This window comes from Barbus barbus (assembly GCF_936440315.1).
Source record: "Barbus barbus genome assembly, chromosome: 7".
NCBI classification, from domain to species: domain Eukaryota; kingdom Metazoa; phylum Chordata; class Actinopteri; order Cypriniformes; family Cyprinidae; genus Barbus; species Barbus barbus.
The window spans coordinates 12,761,639-12,783,743 of record NC_136735.1 but is presented as its reverse complement, the minus strand read 5'-3'; the positions used below and the strand labels follow the sequence as shown (position 1 = coordinate 12,783,743).

The 22,105-nt window shown below is 37.9% G+C and overlaps 2 protein-coding genes across 2 annotated transcripts in view; one reads left to right on the top strand and one right to left on the bottom strand.

Moving 5' to 3' along the window:
• Positions 1-49: 49 nt before the first annotated feature.
• On the top strand, positions 50-6,247 carry LOC306872045 (thioredoxin-related transmembrane protein 2-B-like). Its single transcript, XM_079420385.1, has 8 exons — positions 50-384; positions 1,904-1,964; positions 2,330-2,443; positions 2,610-2,686; positions 3,148-3,254; positions 4,772-4,837; positions 4,923-5,052; positions 5,151-6,247. Exons 1-8 carry the CDS (start codon positions 196-198, stop codon positions 5,328-5,330), a joined length of 924 nt encoding a protein of 307 aa, XP_079276511.1. The 5' UTR covers positions 50-195; the 3' UTR covers positions 5,331-6,247.
• A 682-nt stretch (positions 6,248-6,929) lies between these two features.
• LOC306872030 (palmitoyltransferase ZDHHC5-A) overlaps positions 6,930-22,105 on the bottom strand; it is a 38,144-nt gene continuing 22,968 nt past the window's right edge. Inside the window, exons 3-12 of the mRNA XM_079420360.1 lie at positions 19,876-19,997; positions 18,989-19,146; positions 18,493-18,665; positions 18,230-18,332; positions 17,782-17,873; positions 17,566-17,692; positions 14,521-14,632; positions 13,145-13,257; positions 10,622-11,550; positions 6,930-8,565 (exon numbers count right to left, since the gene is read on the bottom strand). Of these exons, the coding sequence (XP_079276486.1) occupies positions 8,361-8,565; positions 10,622-11,550; positions 13,145-13,257; positions 14,521-14,632; positions 17,566-17,692; positions 17,782-17,873; positions 18,230-18,332; positions 18,493-18,665; positions 18,989-19,146; positions 19,876-19,997 (2,134 nt within the window). The 3' untranslated portion in view covers positions 6,930-8,360. The remainder of the gene's footprint in view (positions 8,566-10,621; positions 11,551-13,144; positions 13,258-14,520; positions 14,633-17,565; positions 17,693-17,781; positions 17,874-18,229; positions 18,333-18,492; positions 18,666-18,988; positions 19,147-19,875; positions 19,998-22,105) is intronic.

Below are 22,105 nucleotides of genomic sequence, written 5' to 3'. Positions count from 1 at the left end.
TAAGCGACGTCGTTTCAGAAAAGCGACCAATCAATGGGCGCGCTTTAAAGAGGCGGGGCGGATTTTTTCTTCGTCCGCAGTGACCTCTGTCCCTTTAAATCGTTTAATTCATTTGCCGACGAATATTGTCTCGCATTGATGCGGACTCCGCTGTCTCGGATCACTGCAGCACTCGTTTTCTAGAAATAAAAAAGAATGGCTTTATTAACACCTCTCTTCGCGTTTCTGTATCATTTGCCGCAGGTTTACAAATGGCTACTAAAGCCATACTACATCGCGTCGTTATTTATGTCTATCGCGTTCCTGTTTGTCCGCAAAACGGCCGGCTTCTGCGAACATCTTTCGACGCAGCGCGAGGATGGCAATTCATGCGATTTTGACTGGGTATGTATAAAGCAGACCTTTGGGGTTCAACACATGATTAATGATAACGGACACGGTTAACCTGCTTCGTAACAAGGGGCCTGGGCAGTGGCCAGCAGAATTTGGGGGTCGCTGGCAAGAAAACAAGCTCAAAATGTGGTAAAAGAGTTTGAAATACCATGCATAAAAACAATGGATGTGGAAATAATAAACCTGGCAATGTGTCCCACGTGTGGTGTATCTGTACCATTCACTGTTGTGCATTGGAATTCATTTATATTTTATAAAAATATACACATTGTGGCTTCCAAAACCCTGAACAATACTACAGGGTAAATCTGAGCACTTAAATTTACAGACATGTGTTTTCCCACTTACAAAGCAAGGAGAGATCTGTAATTTTCATCGTAGGTACACCTCAACTGTGAAGAGACAGAATCTAAAAAAATAAAAATCCAGAAAATCACCTTGTATGATTTTTGAATAATTTCTATTTTATTGCATGAAATAAGTATTTGATGCAATAGAAAAATAGAACTTAATATTTGGTACAGAAACCTTTGTTTACAATTACAGAGGTCAGATGTTTCCTGTAGTTCTTGACCAGGTTTGCACACACTGCAGCAGGGATTTTGGCCCACTCCTCCATACAGGTCTTCTCCAGATCTTTCAGGTTTTGGGGCTGTCGCTTGAGCAGGGGGACCTTGAGCGCACTGCAGGATTTTAATCCATGGCGGTGTATTGTGTTACTAATGGTAACCGTTGAGACTGTGGTCCCAGCTCTCTTCAGGTCATTGACCAGGTCCTCCCGTGTAGTTCCAGGCTGATCCCTCACCTTTCTCAGGATCATTGATACTCCACAAGGCGAGATCTTGCATGGAGCCCCAGTCCGAGAGAGATTGATAGTCATCTTGAATTTCTTCCATTTTCTAATAATTGCGCCAACAGTTGTTGCCTTCTCACCAAGCTGTTTGCCTATTGTCCTGTAGCCCATCCCAGCCTTGTGCAGGTCTACAATTTTGTCCCTCGTGTCCTTAGACAGCTCTTTGGTCTTGCCCATAGTGGAGAGGTTGGAGTCTGATTGATTGAGTGTGTGAACAGGTGTCTTTTATACAGGTAACGAGTTCAAACAGGTGCAATTAATACAGGTAATGAGTGGAGGATAGGAAGGCTTCTTAAAGACACGCTAACAGGTCTGTGAGAGCCAGAATTCTTGCTGGTTGGTAGGTGATTAAATACTTATTTCATGTAATAAAATGGAAATTAATTTATTCAGAAATCATACAAGGTGATTTTCTGGATTTTTTTAATATTCTGTCTCTCACAGTTGAGGTGTACCTACGATGAAAATGACAGATCTCTCCATTCTTTGTAAGTGGGAAAACTTGAAAAATCGGCAGTGTATCAAATACTTATTTGCCCCACTGTACATGCATACATATAAAGTGGTATAAATATCATTTTATTTTTATATTAAGTGTCTTTACCATGCACTTTACTGTGCAACATTTAAATTAATGTAAGCCTTTATTTTTTTCAGAGAGAGGTGGAGATACTGATGTTTTTAAGTGCTATAGTCATGATGAAGAACAGAAGAGCAAGTAAGAGTTTCTCCCTCTTAAAACAGTCTTTGTGAAATTCATTTTCTCTATAGCATTCTTTATTGATATTTAAACATCAGCTAATAATCTCTTAACCGTCATCATCGGCATCATGCAGAGGTTGAGTGTGAAGGTTTTGTTTATACACTAAACATTTAGGCACCTGTGAGTCTTTGTGCTCTCAGTGACGGTTGTCGTTGTGTTTGATGTTAAATCAGTTTTCTTTGTCATTCAGTGTTTCTGTTACTCTCTTTCCCCCTCCTCCAACTCTGCTGTTCAACTCGAACCCTTTGAGTATGCATTTTCGTTTCACAAAGCAGTGCAATATTAAAATTTGTGGTTTTTGTTTAATTTTTGCTCCCCAGTTACCGTCGAGCAGCATGTGGGCAACATCATTCTCTTTTGTAAAGTGGCCAATGTGATTCTGTTCTTCAGACTGGACATACGTTTGGGGCTTCTCTACTTGACATTGTGTATTGGTCAGTATTTTTGATCTTTCACAAGACTGCAACCAGTCTCAATTGGAAATATGAACAGGTTTATATTAAAAAGAATATGAACAAAAACTATAATAGCATATAATTTATACAAAAATACCACTGATGTATTATGATGGCTGTTAATATTCTTTTATCATTGATGCAGTTTTCCTGATGACCTGCAAACCTCCGCTCTACATGGGTCCTGAATACATCAAGTACTTCAGTGATAAAACCATTGATGTGAGTGAGTTCATATTAGCCAGTTTACTTTGGACACAAGTACTTCAGTCACGCTTCATGAGCTGCTGGTTTTCAAAACACATTTGTACAGAATGGAAAAAGAAGGAAAAGAGCTGAACAATACGAGTAAGAATGATTGGGGAGATGTATACTAGAAGAGCATCAGTGATAGGTACACTTTATTCTGGGACGTCTCATTGCATACTAATCACTGACTTAAAACATCAAAGGGAACTAGCTTGAGTGTGCTTGGCTTATTAGTAACAGGAATTCAAAGGCTATAAATGCTTATTACTATTTCAGCCCAATATTCTTTGCAAATAAGCCATTTTCAAATTTCAGCCACATTCATAGTTGAACTTTAACTTCAGTGGCCTGAGGGGAATGTTGAGTTCAAATATATGCTTGAAACTCTTCAGTTTATGCTAGTGAGTATAGATGCTCACTTTTTTTGTTTTTAGGATGAGTTGGAGAAGGATAACCGAGTGACCTGGATTGTGGAGTTTTTTGCTAACTGGTCACCAGAGTGCCAGTCTTTCGCCTCTGTCTATGCTGATCTGTCCTTGAAGTAAGAACGTTGCTCTTCATTATGGTTTAAAAGTTTTTTTTTTTTGGGAAAAAAATTATACTTTTATGCAGAAAAGACATTCACCTGATCAAAAGCGACAGTAAAACATTGATAACTTGACAAAATATTTCTATTTCAAATAAGCGCTCACTTGTGAACTTTCTATTCGTCAAAGAATCCTGAAAAAACCCCATTTAAAACAGTGTAATGTAATATTTTTCAACTAATAATACAAAATCATTAAGCAGCACAACTGTTTTTAAAATTGATATTGATACAAAATGTTTCTTGATCAACAAGAAGCACTCAACCTGAATATTTCAGAGTGTCAAATTCCTTTCTGTGATGTCAGACCTGTGATAAACTCTTATTAATATTAATGACATGTGGCAGATTGAATGGGATGAATGTCACAAAAATAAGCTATATGAAATAAATCCTAGTGTAAGAAAAATATCTTTTACTAATTTTTAAAACTAGGTATGACCAAGTTGTTTTACAAGGTGTCTTTTAGGTCATAATACTTACACATATATCTGTGACCCTGGAACACTAAACCTTAAGTAGCACGGGTAGGCTATATTTGTAACAGTAGTCAACAATACATTGTATGGGTCAAAATTATCGATTTTTCTTTTATGCCAAAAATCATTAGGGTATTGTTTCATGAACTTTTCTTACCATAAATATATAACTTAATTTTTGATTAGTAATATTCATTGCTAGGGACTTAATTTAGGCAATTTTAAAAGCCATTTTCTCAATATTTAGATTTTTTTGCACCCTCAGATTCCCAATTTTCAAATAGTTTTATCTCAGCCAAATATTGTCCAATCCTAACAAACCACACATCAATGGAAAGCTTATTTATTCAGATGTATAAATCTCACTTTCAAAAAATTGACCCTTATGACTGGTTTTGTTGTCCAGGGTCACATTTATTAAAAGGTGAAGAACCATCATCAGGCTTTACTTGCCAAACAAAAATCACTGTGACGCATATTTTATTAATGTTTTTATTCAGAGGTGTGTTTAACTTATTTAAAAATGTATCACCTGAATGTATTTTAGAATTTTTAGATTTGAAAAGTCTACCTTAGATTAGTCTAGATTGTGAAATTGTATACCTTGTGCCATTTATTCTGAGATCGCCCTGATAATAGCCTTGATGCTTGGCATGGTGTTAAAAAGTAAATAAATCAATCTTGATCAGCAAATCGGCATATTAGAATGATTTCTGAAGAGTCAAGTTACTGAAAATCTGCTGAAAATTCAGCTTTGCCATCAAAGGAATGTTACATTTTAAATTGTATTTAAATAGAAAACAATTCTTTTAAGTTGTATTAATATTACTGTATTTTTGACTAAATAAATGAAGCCTTGACAAGCATAAAATAATTTAAAATATTAAAAAAAAATCGTACTGACCTCAATCTTTTGACTTGTACTGTACATCCAGCATCTGTTTCTGTGAAGTTAAATGTTCTGAACAGAAACGATTAACTTCTCTCTCTCAGGTACAACTGTGCAGGGCTGAAATTTGGCAAAGTGGACATTGGTCGTTACAGTGAAGTAGCCAAAAAGTAAGTAGCTCTGCTGTGTCTCACTGTTTCTCTGAGCTCATTGTAACAGACATTGACAATGTGCAATGTTTGCTCCCCCCTTCAGATACAGGGTCAGCACCTCTCCTCTCTCAAAGCAGCTGCCCTCTCTAGTGCTCTTCCAGGGAGGAAAGGAAATTATGAGGCGCCCTCAGGTGGACAAAAAGGGACGGGCAGTGTCTTGGACCTTCACAGAGGTGAGGCTTAATCATCCAAAAAAAAACCTTCAGGAGTGGAAAAACTGTCAGAAACATCCTTCAAACACTTCAGCTGTCTATGTTCTCTGTATGTCTAGGAAAACATCATTCGAGAGTTTAACCTCAACGAGTTGTACCAGTCAAAGAAGCTTGGTAAGACCAAAGGAGAGAAGTTTGAGAGGCCCAGCGAATCTGTGTTTTCCCCTGTGCCTGAAGAGGAGGAACCGGAGGCCGAGACCATCACCGCGATGGACACAGAGAGCAAGAAGGACAAATAGAAAGTGCATGCTGCTAAAGAGCACCGAATCACTATGAGACTGGAGCAGAATGTACTAATGTTCAGTGTGCAGAGAGAAAGAGAGCGTATGAAGTTATAAACGGAATGATTGTTTCTTTTTGTATAACATTAAGTGCAAAATCGGTCCAATAATATAGTAAATCCATATTAATATGTCTTTAAATGTCATAATCATTGATATACTGGACACAGACATCCAAACAACTGTTATTTAGGATATTGATATGTCAGCTGTTTTAATTTAATCAAGTTGAACAGTTAAACATTGGACATCTACCTCTAATGTGGCTGATAATTGTGATCGTTAGTAAGGGGTTATTATGTTACACATGCATCGCATTGGGTAACAAACCTTATATCAGTTGTTTTTCTGTTGTATTGTTAATCCTGCCATTCCATTGTCACTCGTATTTTATTTTCTAGTTTTTTTTACTACTTTTCTGAGACGTAGCTTGATTGTGATGTTACTGACTACTAGACTGAATTCAGTGGTCCAAAAAGAGTGGGTCTTTTATGCCAACAGTTCATATTTTGGACATTTACTAAATCTGTACGAGTGAGATCTCAAGATAATATTCAGTTGTTACCTTTGACATTGAGACCCAGTTACACATTTCATTTCAGAGAGAATATACTGCTGTATATTGAAACTGAAGGTTCAAAATGTTTTAACCTTTTCCAGTCGTTACTTTCCTTGTTGGAAGCTTTTATTGTCAGTTTGTTCATGTGAAGTCTTGTCATCAATTTCCCCACAAAAAAGCAATATTGTTTTAGTTCCCTACTGAGTAAACCAGTCTTGATTTTTCACTAATCTTTAATGAATTGATGTCTGAAAGATGACTAAGTGCTTTGAGCGGAAGGTTTTTTGCCATTCCAATAAAACACTTTGTTCTTCACATCCTGTTTTGTTCAGCTTGTGCATTTGAAAAATTTGCTCCAAATTTAGCCTTAACAGAATAACCAAGCAGATGTTTGACAAATTGGTCATAAGCTGAAACGTGCACATCTAAATGACTCAAAGTGCTCAATTAGCATTTGAGATTTGCGTTCAAACAGTCTAAGCATTCTCAGCGATGACACAAAGCATGTGTAGTCGCTACCAAAAACAGTCCCTGGTAGACCTTTCAGAAAACTAACTTCACGAATTCCAGAGTAACCACAGATCCATCACAACAGGTCGTTTCAAAACCATAACTAAACACCAAATTCATTAATTCCATAAAATCTATATACATTTTTTAAAACTTTTTATTTTAGCTATAAACCTGTTAATTTACCAAAAACTAAAATTAGAAGCTTAAACCTTAGACATACCAAAAACATAAAATTACTTAAATATATTAAGATCAAATCAATATAAGGTTGTATATCTCAAGTAGCACATATTTTCAGTATTTTTAGGTACACCTAGTTATTAGCCAGTGCAACAAGCTATTTTTCTGATGACTACATTCACAAACAGGCTTTCACATATTTATGGATGGACAGAAAAAAGTTGTTTTGGTGTATAGTTTTCTAAAGATTTTATCTATTAAAACAGGAGCAATGCATAAAGGGGAAATTAAAGTCAAAATCATAACTGATTTATAAAGAGTTTATTACCAATGCTCAAACACACACACACACACGCATACACATTCACAACCATGTTCACTCACACTGAACTATACAGTACACATTCTTTTTTTTCTTTCCCTCTCCCCTCAATCCATTTTTGATCCAAAATATTCCTGTAAGTGTATTCATTGGCTTTGTATAAGTCAGCAAATACATTCTGTCCCGATTGGCCAGCTCTGATCTAAATGTTGATCAACACCCCTGACAAGACAGACGATGATTGAAATGAGTCCTGCACAATGTCACAATCTTCTTGAATGCAATAGGTAAGAATTAAATCATTAAAAATAAAAGGCTTTCACTGATTCATCATAACAGCAAACTGCTGTTCAATCAGAGGGCACTGATATGGTATCGGGAGCTTTAAATCCTAAATGGCTGGCTAGTCAAGGCCACCGATGAGATTTGGCTCTCACATATTAATATAAATCGAAATAATAATAATAAAAAAAAAAAAAAAAAACAGATCTAAGAGGCAGCCAGTCAATGTTTACAGGATAAAATTTGAAATATGCCCCACAGATTGGGCGCCACCATATCAAATGCATTTTTATGCTACGATTAACCCTTTGATTACCGGCTGATCGCTCTCCAGCTAGAGCGGCCATCAGCTCTTTATCCCTCTATTTGATTAGATAAAAGTCCATACAGAACATATATCAGCCTTTGTAGAAAAAAAACATTTGATCTTATCAATAGCCATTTATAAAGTCATATAAAATAACACTTTAAAAATTAAATAAAAACTTGAATTTCCAAGGCCATTGCTCCGAAAACACTACTTGCACTTGAAAAGGCTGCTGTCACTTAAATAATGCATTAGTCCATTTCCTTGTCTTTTCTACTATTTTGCTTCCTTGGTGCTGATTGGATACAGACGCAACATTGTCGCATGCCAAACACAGTGGTCTGAAATGGCTACTGAATGCCACGGGTCCCCTTTTGAAAAAAAAAAAAAATTCCACTCTGATAAAAAAAAAAAAAAAACCCAAAACTGATCACTTTTTCCTCTATACAGAACAAGTTACACATTTATGTTGAATAAAAATCTTTTTTTGTTATGTACTGAAATGTTTTCAAGGCAATCCGGTCCTTTGCCGTCACACTGATTACGCGCTCCAGCTCCTTACTGGCGAGGAATCCTGAAGTCCCACTATGTCACGGCTTGAATGACCCCCTGCTCCTCCTCCTCCTCCTCTATGTCATATCTAACCAAAACCTGCTGGTTAGAATTATTTCCTTTTCAAAGAATAACAGCAGAGGTCAGAAGTTTTCAGATCTTTCCTGTAGGCACCAATAAATGTCTGCCAAACAGGATTTTCTCTGCTGTGTCTGTGAAGAAAATGAGTCCAGGGCTCCATTCTTGACAACACTGGTGAAAACAGCGCATCCCTCACACTGATATCTCGTAAGTGGTGCCTCCGACACCCGTCACCTTCTTCACTCCGCCTCCAGGCTTGTGGGCGGGGCTCTGAGAAGAGCCAGCACTGGAATATGCCTGACCTGGGCGAGTGGACACACTGACAGGATGAGAGGGGCTGGAAAAAGGTTTCGGCTGCCCGTTTGTCCGACTATACGACTTCATCTGAATCTCGTCCCTAAACCAGAGAAAGATATAGATTAGAATGCACAGTTTTATAGTACTTACACTACTGTTCAAAAGTTTGTTTTGTCATTAAATTGATGGAAGACATAAAAAGACATTAATAATAATTATATTGATTTGTAATGATTTATATTTTAAATAAAAGCTCTGAAAAAAACACACATTATCAATGTTGAAAACAGTTGTACTGCTTAATATTTTTGAGGAAACCAAGATATAAGAAATGTTTCTTGAGTAGCAAATCAGCATATTCGAATGATTTCTGAAGGACCGCTGAAAATTCAGCTTCGCATCACAAGAACAAGTTACATTTTAAAACATATTAAAATAGAAAACCGCTCTAACAATATTTCATCATATTACTGCATTTGAGTAAATAAACTTGGTGAGCATGAGACATTTAAAAAAAACTCTGAACTCTAATGTATTTTAGAGTAAAAGTATGATGATTCTGTAGCATGCATTCAAACCAAATAAAAGCCTGTGTAATGAAAAATGAATAGGTTCAACATTAAAATGGTGTGAAATGAGCAATTTTGTGTAGTCATGAATGTTTCACTCCCACAGTTAAATAATTAAATAAAAGCATCATAATGTAACCAAAAAATAACTGAACACACAAGAAAGAATTACAATGATGATTGACAATAATATATATCACAAGATGCATAATTATGTCAAATTCACTTCCTGTGATATGATACAGATGTCAGTTAAAAAGCCTCCCAGAGCAGATGTCAGTTCAGAAAACAGTGCAAAAAGGCAATGAAAAAAGTGTAGCCAGAAAGGCAAATCTAGTAAATTTCAATTTCTCTGCCACACTATTTGGAAAGGAAACATTCTCTTAAGCACTGAAGCATTGCAGGTTTATTCTAACCACCAGCTCTGCTGTCAGCATGCCACTGAAACGACCGTTAGTGATGAGGGATCGTTGCTTGGCCCTTGGTGTTTCCAAATAACAATGCATACGTCAACTTAAAATATAAAGCTCTTATGTGTCTAATGTGCTTCATTTCCTCTCCCTTATTCTAAGCAACAGTGTTTCCTGTAAAGAAGATTTATTGTCTGCTGCTTAGTGAAGGCCAGGTTGATTTTGTTGCTTTTAAAAAGCTGACTAATAACTCGAAACAAAGCAGGCTTTTCAGACCCCTAAATGAGCACAGTGATGAAGTTTTCTCTGTGTCTCAGATCTATCCATTTAGTCATTTGGCCAGTGATTAAAATGGATCTGTTTATTGTAAACAATGTCCAGTTTATCAACCTAGGTCACCATGGTAACAACTTAAGCAGCAGCATTATGTCAGGAGATTTAAAAAATATGGTTTTCCATCCTGTCTCTCCACATAGACAAGCGCTTTATTTGATTCTGTTCATGTTTACTATGACATCATGATATGGCACTGACACAACTAAGGAACATGAGACAACAGAGCAATTACTAATTTTATGCATTCATGCATTTTAAATGAAATGGTTGTGAATGTGTTCCATTACATTTCATTAGTAATATTAAATAAATAAAATATCAACAACAACAACAACTAGTCAGTGCCGATAGCCTTGCGGGCAGCACACCAACATACAGTGTCGTTGCGCAGGCGTCCTGAGTTCGAATCTCGACTCAAGGACCTTTCCCGACCCCCCCACCCACCCATCTCTCTCCCACTTCGCTTCCTGTCAATTCTGATCTGCTCTGTAATAATAAAGGCAAAAATGCCAAAAAAATATTTTAAAAAAGTCCCATGACTATTTAATGTATTAAAGATAATTGATTTTTATGCTATTTTAATACTTTGACAATTATGATTCACTAACATTCAACACAATGACTTCAAGCAGCAGGAAGCAACAGATGATCACAGATGAAAGCATAAAATTACTGGTGAGTCGCCTCGACAGAATGAGTTTAGACTGATGGGAAAACACAGAAGGAAGAAAGAAGTGAAAGAGATGCACTCACAGGAGTCTGGGAGGAGGAGGAGGAAGAGTAGGAGGAAGGAGGCAGCAGGCTGCGCAGAGCGTCGTAAGGTTGAGGGGGAGGTACTCACTTTGGCGCCTGTATCCCCCCTCCCCCGACCGAGGCCGAGGCTTTGCGGACCAGGCGGTACTGCATCTCAGCAGCGGCAGCGCTAGAGTAAGACAGAGACTTCCCCAGCGGCGGGGGGTGCGGCGAGCGTGGAGGGTGAGTGGTGGGCGGCAGGGGCGTGTCAGTGGAGCGTGTGCGGTACGGATATGAGGGCTGAGGCTGGCCCGAGTCAGAGAGCAGAGGGGGTCGAGAGAAGCGGGGTGGCCGATGGTGATGGTGATGATGGTGGTGGTGGTGGTGGTGGTGATGCTGAGAGTCGTGCAGCAGGCGCTCACGCTCACGTTCAGGTGGAGCGGGCTGGGAGGAGATGGAGCCACGTAGATAGCCAGAGTGCTGCAGGGTGGCGAGGAGGGCGGCGCTGGAGGCAGACGGCTGGTGGAGCTCCGCCTCCCGCTGCTGGGCAATCTGTGCCGACAGGAAGGGTGAACTGTATCCCACTACAGGCGTGCGCGGTCGGCCTGGTGACATCTCAGGTGCTGCTGACTCAAAATCTGGGCTTTCGGATGGCGTGAGCAGACTATTGTACGACAGACTGCCGTTCCGAGGAGCCGGCGGTGGCGTCTGATTGGCTAAGCTCTTGTAGCTGGTGGAGGTGGTGGCTTCGGATGGAGGTGCATTGTGGGAAGAGCGAACACTGGAGGACCGTGAGGCCCCTCCGGCGAGAACTGTGGCATCGGAGAAGGAGGGATACGAACGCCCTCCTAGGGAGTATCCGGTGATCCCTGAGCCTGGAGGTGCTCCAGGACCCCCAGCTGTTCGCTCCGGCGCGCTTCGCTCCGCTCCTCCACTCCCCTCACGCCCATCCAGACTGGGCTCAGAGCGATAGCCTGGCTGCTGACTGGACTGGAGGAGAGAGGAAGAGGACTCTTTAAGACTGTCCCCGCGACTCATCTACAGACAGAGCGAGAGAGAGACAGCAAGCAGAAGAGTTTATAAAGTTTCAAAGGAAATCTGAAAGCTAAATTCAAAGGGATGATGTCAAGGACAAAACCCTTGGGGTAAGGATCTTGTGGGCCACTGGGGACAGATGATTTCGGAAAGCGCTATTTTTCTATAGCTATAATAAAGAGCCAGCATTGTGACAGACAGAGAGGCTAAGCTAGGAAAGGCAGGGAACAAACTTGGACACACTGAAGGCAGAGCACCGGAGTCTGAATGAGTCTCATTTTTGCATTTGTTTCAGTATAGCACACCACATCACATGATCAACGTTAAAAATCAAAAGACCACAACATCTATCTTTTCTTGCCTTGCGGTCTTTGTTGGCAGGGGATAAAAAGCCTTGGGGCCTCATGTACAAAATCTAAGCTACAAGCAAGCATGACATTTACCCTGTTTGGCTTCTTAGCCTAAAATTGTAGATTTGATTGTAGCCAACTGAGTGACTGTGCATAATTCATCCATTTAACTTGCAGGTACTTTTTTAGTTCACAGAACAAAATATAGTTCTGCTCATGAATACCTAGTTTGTTTTGCTACTAAATGATTTAACCAAAACTGAACATTATATATGTCCTACCAGACTGAAAAAAGTCCTGTGCCCGTAGTGTAGTATTGGCACAATATTTATATTTCATTTTCTACATATCACAGTAACCCATACTGGTGTATTGCTAGTAAAAGGGAGACAATTGTTCAATTCAGATGTAAACCCAACCCTGACCTACAGTGTTAATACTATTATTTAAATCTAAACCTTGTGTGCACACTTCCATAATGGAAACTCCATTAAAGTTTTATTCATGAGGCCTCAGGTCTTTCAGAATCTAATATATCCTAATCTAGCATCACAGACCCAAAACCGGCACACCCCCACAGCTACAACCAGCAAATGGTCTTGCACAGCCACTCTGTAAGGAGATTGGTAGTTTGTGTTGATGCACTGTAGGCTTTATAAACACTACTACAGTATAATTAAACAAATGGAACAAATTATATTTATTATTTTTGGTTTTCTTTTGTACAATATCTTTATATAACAAAACCCTTCATTTTTCAAGTTATAGATATGAAGTACTATGGTGATAAACTAAATAGTGGGAGATTCATAAAACAATGAAAATTACATAGAAATTCAGCTACAATAAGTTGCATTTAAAAATTAATGCATATGGACCCTGAAAAAGGACAGATGCGGAGAGAAAGGAGAGGATCAATGGCACATAATAAAACAATAACGCACACAGACACACAGAAAAAGTAGTACAGTGTAAACTTACTGATACTGTTCAACTGAAAGCCACTGAGTCAACCAAATTGGAGGGGAAAAACAATTTAATGGATTGAACAAAATGTTAGAGAAAAAAAAAATAAAATAAAAAATACTTAAACATATGTGGTATAAAGGAAAAAATAATTACAGTCATGCAAAATAATGTAAATGATGTCAAAGTAAATGTTGTGAATCACCACCATAGATTGTGAATGAACACCAAGACCTCTTTACTTTGGATAAACAACATGTAAATCAACAGAGAAAAGTTACCTGGTTGGCATAGGCATGTGTGAGGGCAGTGTGGTTCTTGCCCGGGCTGCTGTATGTGGGCCTGTACTTGAACATGGTGGGGGTGGGCGGGACTTTATTCAACAGACCACTCTCTGCAAACAAAGAACAGAAAGATCACACATTTGAGGAATGTAAAAGAGAATTAAGCTGAAACAACAGCACTGCAACAGGTAAATCGCAATCTTAAAGGGATAGTTCACCCAAAAATGAAAATTCTGTCATTAATTGCTCACCCTCATGTCGTTCTTAACCTGTACGACCTCCGTTCATCTTTGGAACACAAATTAAGATATTTTTGATGCATTCTGAGAGCTCTCTGACCCTCCCATAGACAGCAGTGTAAGCAACACGATCAACATCCAGAAATGTAGCAAGGAGATATGCGGATACACTCTTTACGTTTTGATCTGAATGAAAACAACGAATCCGTGTGGTGCAGCTGACACAGAACTGCATTTACGCTCAGTGGATACTCTCCAAAATGGCATCAAAAGTTGTCATTATCGTTTTCTTTACGTGTAAAAAGTATTCTCGTAGCTTCGTAAAATTACGGTTGAACCCCTGATGTCACATGGATTATTTTACCGATCTCCTTGCTACGTTTCTGGACCTTGATCGTGGTAATTACATTTCTGTCTATAGGAGGGTCAGAGAGCTCACGGGATGCATCAAAAATATCTTAATTTGTGTTCCGAAGATGAACGCAGGTCTTACAGGTTTGGAACGACATGAGGGCGAGTTATTAATGACATCATTTTCATTTTTGGGTGAACTATCCCTTTAAGGCCTATTCACACCAAAGATGAAAACCACAACTATAAAGTTTTAATAATCGTTCTAAATCCACAAAAACAAAAGTTCACATCACAACTAGAATGATAATGACAAAAAGGTACGATATCATTTCAAACTGATGAACATTAAAAAGAAAATTAAAAAAAAATTGACAGCCAATCAAAATTCACTAGATTTCAGGATTTTAATGCACTAGATTTGAGCATTTAAAATGGTACACAAGATGACTGCAGTGCCTGCTTATAATAAACAGAACAATAATATGCTTTGGTGTAGATGCTAATATAGTTATCATTATAGTTAAATTTACAATTATCATTCTTGGTGTGATCAGGAATTACTTTCATAAATTCATAAATGGCATTTGCAAGGAAATATATGCAAGGAAGACAAGACCAATTACAAAAGCATGCAAGTATTGTAATCAAATCACTGCTGTTACATTTTGAAAGCTTGAATAAACACTATTCAATTGAAGTCAAATCTTAAATGTAGTCAGTAACTAAAATAAAATGCTCAAATAAGGCAAAAATCAGAATGCTACTGTAGTTTGCTCTAACCCTCAGAGTGTCCGGCAGGTCCTCGGGACAGCCCAGGGTATCTGAGCTCTGGTTTAGGTGGAGGTGGAGGCTCGGCGTCAGCAGACTGACTCTCCATCAAACTGCTCTTAGACTGAAAGATTGCATAAGAGAGGATAAAACACAAGTGGTTAATTAAATAAAGAAATAGACAAAACAGCTGACTGAAGGTATGTTCTGACTCATAAACAATGTCCAATAGGAAAAACACTAATTCAAATCATGACTACTCCCTCCTCAATGCCAAAGTCACTGAAAAAATGGTTACACTGTTGAAGTTACATTGCCTGAACCAGCAAACTGTGGTTAAGAGCTGCACACTGTTATCCTAGTCAGGTACTGAAATCTGCTAAATTATATATTTTGTGTTATACATTTTTAGTACTTGTTTAGCTTTGGTTTACCATGCTAGGGTTGTGTGATGAATCATTTTAATCGGGATTCCGGTTTATTTCTGGTTTTAGCTTTTGAGAGAAGCTTCTTGTACCCATTAATACATCAGGAAACTAGATGACATCAAGTAAACCATGTGAGTTGGCATTCTCTTGATTGGTGATATGTGATGAATTCTTTATTAGCCTTAATTAATAATCCTGACTATGATTTGAGAAAAGTAATTGTGATTATTAGATGAACCTTTATCGTGGAAGCCCTATACCATGCAACTAGGGGTGGGTGATATGGAAAAATTATCATATTACGATTTTATCACGATTCTTTGTCATGTTGGATTTACTATTTTGCAAGTTGTCTGAGCAGTACAGTCTAACTAATTTCCCTATTGTAAAAAAAAAAAAAAGAAAAAGGCGAAGATAAATTATAAAAAAGTTATTTAAAATCTCATCTTATTATTAAAATCTTTTTATTTCATCTTTGTTATTAAAAAAATAAGAACAAATATACACATTACAAGTACACATAATATACAAATAAAACAAACAGTGCTTTATTTTCAGGTACAATAGGTGTATTTAGCATTCAAGAAATTTAATGAACAAATATAAAAATGAAAGCAAAACTATATAGATTGATTCCTATTAAAGCAACTGTATTAAAGTTTTTCAGTCAAGAGTAGAGAATGATTTCTCTCAATGAATATTATCATCTGTCTGTCAGTTCTGTCATCGTGTATTTTTATACCATCATTTACTCACTCTCAAAATTTTTTAAACCTGAATAAGTTTCTTTCTTCTGCTGAACATGAATGTTATTTTGAAGAATGTGTAAAACCAATCAATTGCTGGTCCACAATGACTTCCATAGGCCTATATTTTTTCCTACTATAAAATGTGGACCGGCGACTGGTTGGTTACCCACATTCTTCAAAATGTCTTTTGTATTCAGCACAAGAAAGAAATTAATACAGGTTTGGGACAACGTGTGAGTGAATAAATAATGACAGAAATTAAACTTTAGGGTGAACTATCCCTTTAATAACAGTCGGCAGCATGTTTAGCACTGTCCCTTAAGACCTGCACGCATCTAATATACAGGCACGCATCCGCTTCTCCCTCAACGGTTTACTGTCATTTTAGACATAACCAGCTGTGGTTATATGTAAACCTTGTGTGTTTTGACAGTATTAGTGCAAAAGATAACTTAGTCAAGTAATTAGGCGCTGTTTGACAGTGTGTGAACGCATGCATTTCAAGTGTATGAGCTGAGAAAAGGCGCACGTCAGAACAGCACGCAAATGAAATGTTTAACCGGCAAGGCGTTAAAGCACATAAAAATGTACCTATGTGACTGAGTATAAGTGCAGCGTCCCGTGACTGTAACTCTACTACAGAGTTAACATTTGATGTGAATGTATGTCACATTGAACATTATATTTAGCCGGAGGCACCAGAATTGCAACTGACAGAATGTGCACTGCAGCACGATATTAAGATATTTCGATCAAAAATCGTCATATCGCACACTCCTACATGCAACCCTATTTGGCACAGACCAACAGGTTGCTGGGTGTGGCCACATGAACACTTTAGGCTCTTTCTCAGGCTTTGGACCATTTGATGTGTCAACTTTCCATGAGTAATTGGTTACAGCAGACACCTATAATTTGAACTAGGGCAATGGTATCAAGGGCAGAGGATGCCAAAAGATTCAGCAACCTTATCAGAGGGATAAGACCGGGACTTCTGAAGATAATGGAGGAAAAGAGAATTTCCAATAATCAGTTCCTTCCTTCCATTTCTGCACAGTGGTGCACATTTATCAAGCAGCTCTCTCTGCCACACTGTACCTCTCCTTCCTCCCTCTCACTATCAGTGCTTATAACTCAGCATGCTATAAGCTGAGCCTTTCACTTTAGAAACCATTAATGCACAAATCCACGTACTGCCAAAAAGCATGACTACTTTTCTCATAACTCCAGGTTGCAATGTTGAAAAATGTCAAAAACGTAATGAAGTGCTCAAAACTGATAGAAAGTTCATGTATTCTTAAAGAACATAAATCATTTCAGAGCACAACCTTTCATTATGGAATAAGAAATATTTTTGAGTTTAAAAGCCTGTCTGTCAGCCATCCTCAATCAGATGGTAAATGGCACAAACAGATATTTTTTGAGCTTCGTCTGCCAGAAAGGGGAATTGGAGCCAGTTGCTTGCAAAATAGTCTAACGCACTCTCTGACCTAGGGATTTTGGCTCTGACAGGAACATCTGCACCTCAGTGACAGAGGTAATGCTCATGGCCTCATTCAAACATTTTAAGTCATGAATTGCCAGATAAGGTTTTCATAAATCACTCAAATTCAGACTGACTTCATAATGACTCATTAAGAACAATTTGTGAATCACTGAACAATTTATTAGAAAGAACAGACTCTAAGGAACAACTTGCACACAAAAATTCAAGAGTACTATCTACAATTTCATTAATATCCTTGGCTTTCTCTGGCCTGGAAAATACAAAGAAAACTATATTTCATAACAGCTGAGAGCCTGTTCTTCCAAAAAGAGAAGGATGGAGAGAAGCCTTGAGAGCACTGAAGAAAATTAGTAAAAAGGCTTTATTTCCTTACCCGATGAAGGTCTCCTTGGATTCCGTTGTCGAGCACCTTGGCTGCCAGCTGAGCCTCAGTAAACTGCGGTCGGAGGAAAGGAGGCTGAACTGACACTGTCTGAGCCTTCCTCTTTCTACCCAGATACCTGAGAGATCAGAATACAACACGGTGTTAAAACCTCAATAAGAAAACACAACATTTATGTCAAAGTTATGAATGCAGGGGATAACATACCTGGGTGCCTGTGAGCTGCACAGAACGTGTGAGACGTTCCTCAAGCAGCCGTTTGTGAAGGGGTTCACGCCTCCCCTGAACTTCCCCGTTACCTACAAACACAGAGTTGACTGTTAAAACAATAACTTTAGTAGTTACTTTATTAATTATTTGTCATAAAACATTTAAAAATAATAAAAAAGAGATGGAATGAGGCGGTAAGGAAGAATAGTGAAACAATAAGATACAAAAGTGTGCACATGTGGTCAACACAGAGGAGGAGAGATGGGCAGAAACTGGTTTGGGAAGAGGATTAAAATGAGATTACAATCTGAAGGAGGGCTGAAAGAAGGTCATGGCACAAACTACTTAATAGGGATTTTAATCCCAGTTCACCACAACCAACAACATGGTTATTGACAGGAAAACAAACATGACAACAGAAGATTATGATTGCACATGTGACAACCTGCTCATTGGTGGTCCTGCCTCTTGCCACCAGAACGACATGGAAACCAGTAAGACCTGCCACTGGGATGAAGAAAAGCCCAGCGACACACATGACAGTCATACTGATAAAGTGTCAAGGAGGAAACAGTAAGTAATACAAACATAATACAAATCAGCTCTCAAGTTCAGCTCTCACTCAAAGACACCGTTGCACAGTCTGAATTTTGGCCCAAAAATGTTGGTGTGAGCACACATATATTTGAAACAAATGTTTGAGGATACGTGACAGCCGAATGCACTCTGTCCAGCTGCTGGGTGTGGTAGAGAATGAAAAGCAGGCCAAAACCAAACACGCCCATTATGTGAACAGTCAAAGAGAGCAGGAACAGAAAGAAGTAACGGTAATTCCTCCGGCCGATACAGTTGTTGACCCACGGACAGTGATGATCAAAATCCTGCAAGGAGAGAAGAGGCAAGTTGCGTGTGTGTGTAAATCATAATTATGAAAGAGAGAGAAAAGCTTAAGGTTGTCCAAAGCAAGCACACTTCTCTAAGTAAATGACATGAATCGATCAGTCTAGTCTGCAAAGCATTAGTTAGAGAAAGAGCGGATAGACTGATTAATGACAAAGATTTACCCTTAGAAAAAAAGAAACAAGAACTGCAAATGTTATGGAATTGCTATATATTGTAATGTTATTTGTTTCGTCAATGCACAATAGTGGAGTCACAGCTGAACAATGACTGGAATAAGTTGTGAGTGTGTGTGTGTGTTTACCTCCACACAGTTGTCGCACACAGAGCAGTGTGAGCAACGCGGGGGTCTGTAGAAACGGCAGGTGGAGCACCACTTCATCCGCACTTGAATGCCTCGAATCTCCACAGTCTTATAAAGAGGAGCTCGGAAATCATCCTCTTTATCCTCATCTTCCTCAGCTACAACACACACACACACAGTTTAAAATGCCTTCCTCAGTGGATCAAATTAAAGATGTATTTTTTTAAACTCCTGCTTAAGTCAACATGGAATCCAAACCCTGTTTACTTTGACCGTTGTGCTCTTCAACACACATCTTCTTGTGCACAATTAATTAGTGCATGTTACTCCAATCGAATAAAAACTTCATAATATTTAATTAAAATGTAATATAATAAACAGATTTTTCGAGTGACGTCACCTAGGCCACACAGACAAAGAAAATAACTAATAACCAATTAATATACAACAGTTTTTAGATTTTTTTCCCTTGTTGAATATTACATTTCACTTAGAAACTTTAGGGAAGTGAAATGGACTGGGAATGCATTTTCATGTTGACTTTAAGACAGTTATGTTAGTATATACTATTGTAGTACCGATTAACATTTAAAATTAGATTTTATTTTTTGTAGTTTGAGTATAAATATTAGAAATCATTTTTGTTAACAATAAAAACACTGCATTAAGGTTGATTCAGCTCATGTTTAGTACATCAAGGTCAGTTAAATGGAACAAATATTCTATTCATCGACTGAAATACAGTCTGAAGTATAGACTAAAAAAAGATGTGAAAAACATATTAAGTGGTTTATTACATATAAAGTGGTTTGTTTTTTCAATACATTCTCCTGCAGTTGTATACTCTCACACACACAGACACATCATATCGTAGATTGTTTCACTACCTCTAGGGAAGATGCCAGGATCCATAAAGGTGGCCATGCAGAAGTTGGATAGAACAAACAGAAACATAATGCCATTGTATATTGGCACAGCGACGGAAAACTGCTCTGAAAGCCAAGGGCACCTGTGGGAAAAATAGGCATGAATGAGACACAGGATGAGGCTGAAATCACACAATTCATGTATGCTTTTATATACCTTTGTCAAAGTCTGCTTAACCGTCCTAATTTAGGAAAAGAGCTGGTTGTCAAGGGAACACACTGGCTGATAATGTTTTAGCCACATTCTTACTACACTAACAACATAAGAACTACACAACTATAATTCTTACTATTCTAACAACAACATAGACACACAGATAACCATACAATTTACCACAAAACATACAATGTGTGAGAACACAAAAACAAGCAGAAGAGAGAACTAAAAGAAGAAAGAGAGAGGGAAGTGGCACTTTATGACAGATGCTGTCCTATTTTCATTGCCTTTCAGTGTTTAATCTGAGGGGTTGGTGAGAAGAGAGGGATCAGAGGGGGCAAATGACAAGAATGAACAGACGTGACACAGCATCTGACTTAAGCCCCCCAGATTTCTTCTTGTGTGCCAACTGGAAGAGCAGTGTTTTTTTTGGCATGATGACCATTTCATAGTTCATAGTTCCTGTTATATTTACAGGTCATGACTTGCAGAATACAGGGCACAAGAAGTCAACAGGAAGCTAATGTGATTTCTCAATCATCAAAAGAAAACAGTGCTGACTGCACTTTAAATGCTGATGCTGCATAAACACACCGACCTCATCAGTTTATGTGCGCATAAGCCATTCAATGTATCATTAAGGATCCTATCATTAAGACCTTTAGTTTATATAAACATGCATTTACATAAACATCATGTCCATTTCAGTGTCAATACGTCAATCTATTAACTTTGCAGGGGACTTTGGCAAGGGTGCTGTAAAAAACAAAGTCCAGTGTACTCTAAACTGTAAGTAATATTGGCAGGAAGGTGACTCCTAAGAGCAGAAATTCTTTTTGGATTTACATCAGTGTAACTGTGTCAAAATGCATAAATCCTCACTGGAAAAATATTTTATTACTTCAAGTAATAAATGAACTGGGACACGGAGACTAATTTACATTAGATCAGAATTGTTGAAAGTTGTGAGTCTTTTGTAAATCAAGCAAAATTTATAGAAGATTGATATTGTTGTCATTCAAAACATTTAATATAGATTATTAATAAGCAAAGAAGCCTTTTAATACAGTAGAGGCAAGGTAAATTCTGATATTCTAAGCTGTGTGAAAAATCTTTCTGATGTTTAAGATACAGCCTGCAAGTAACTTATGAACTGAGGATATTATTAGAAGCGTATTGCTTAGATGTATGCTGTCAAAAATTTCAACACAAAAAGACTATTCCAGTTATTTTAACACTGAAACTAATAACATTCTCAGATGGGTCTCATTTAATGATAGAAAGGCTGAAAAAAAAAATGACAGCACTGAAATGACGCTAACTCTACTTTCATACCTCGCAACTGCTGCCATATGATCATCATCATCACACAAGCTATTTTGTAACATAAAATAATGGAGTCCAGTGCGCTTGGATATTTAGAATACAGGTTTTTATAGAAATTAATTTGTAGATACATTTTTGTCGGTTAAAGCGGTGATATAAGATACACGTAGTAAAAAGATATTTAAAAAAGGACATATTTAGTATTATTTTTTTTTGTTTAAATAAGTCGCAAGAAGAGAATGCTGATACCCCTCATTCCCATATGAATATGCTGAATATCAGTACGTCATTAAGTATTCATTTAGGTTACAGATATATTTGTACAGTAACACGCATGCAAACTCACAATACAAAGCTTTTATAAAATAATGTCAATAGTTTACGGTATGCACATAAACAGTATAATCTACAGGGACGGCTTGATCTTTACACTCATATGCAATACTGATATGCAATAAAGATAGCATTCAAAATGTTATAACTAATTTTCCATTGTAGTTTTCACCTAGCTTGTGTGCACAGCGGTCACACTCACAACAAGTGAACACACACTTCTGTGTTGTAGAGAATAAGACTTAATCTTAATGAACCGTGCCAGAAAAAATCAGTTCCAGGGAGAATAATTTGGTGCTTCTGAATGAGTTCTAGGCAAAAACCTGCCATTACTCACTCAACAGCGCAGCAATACATTTTTGATCATTGTTATTT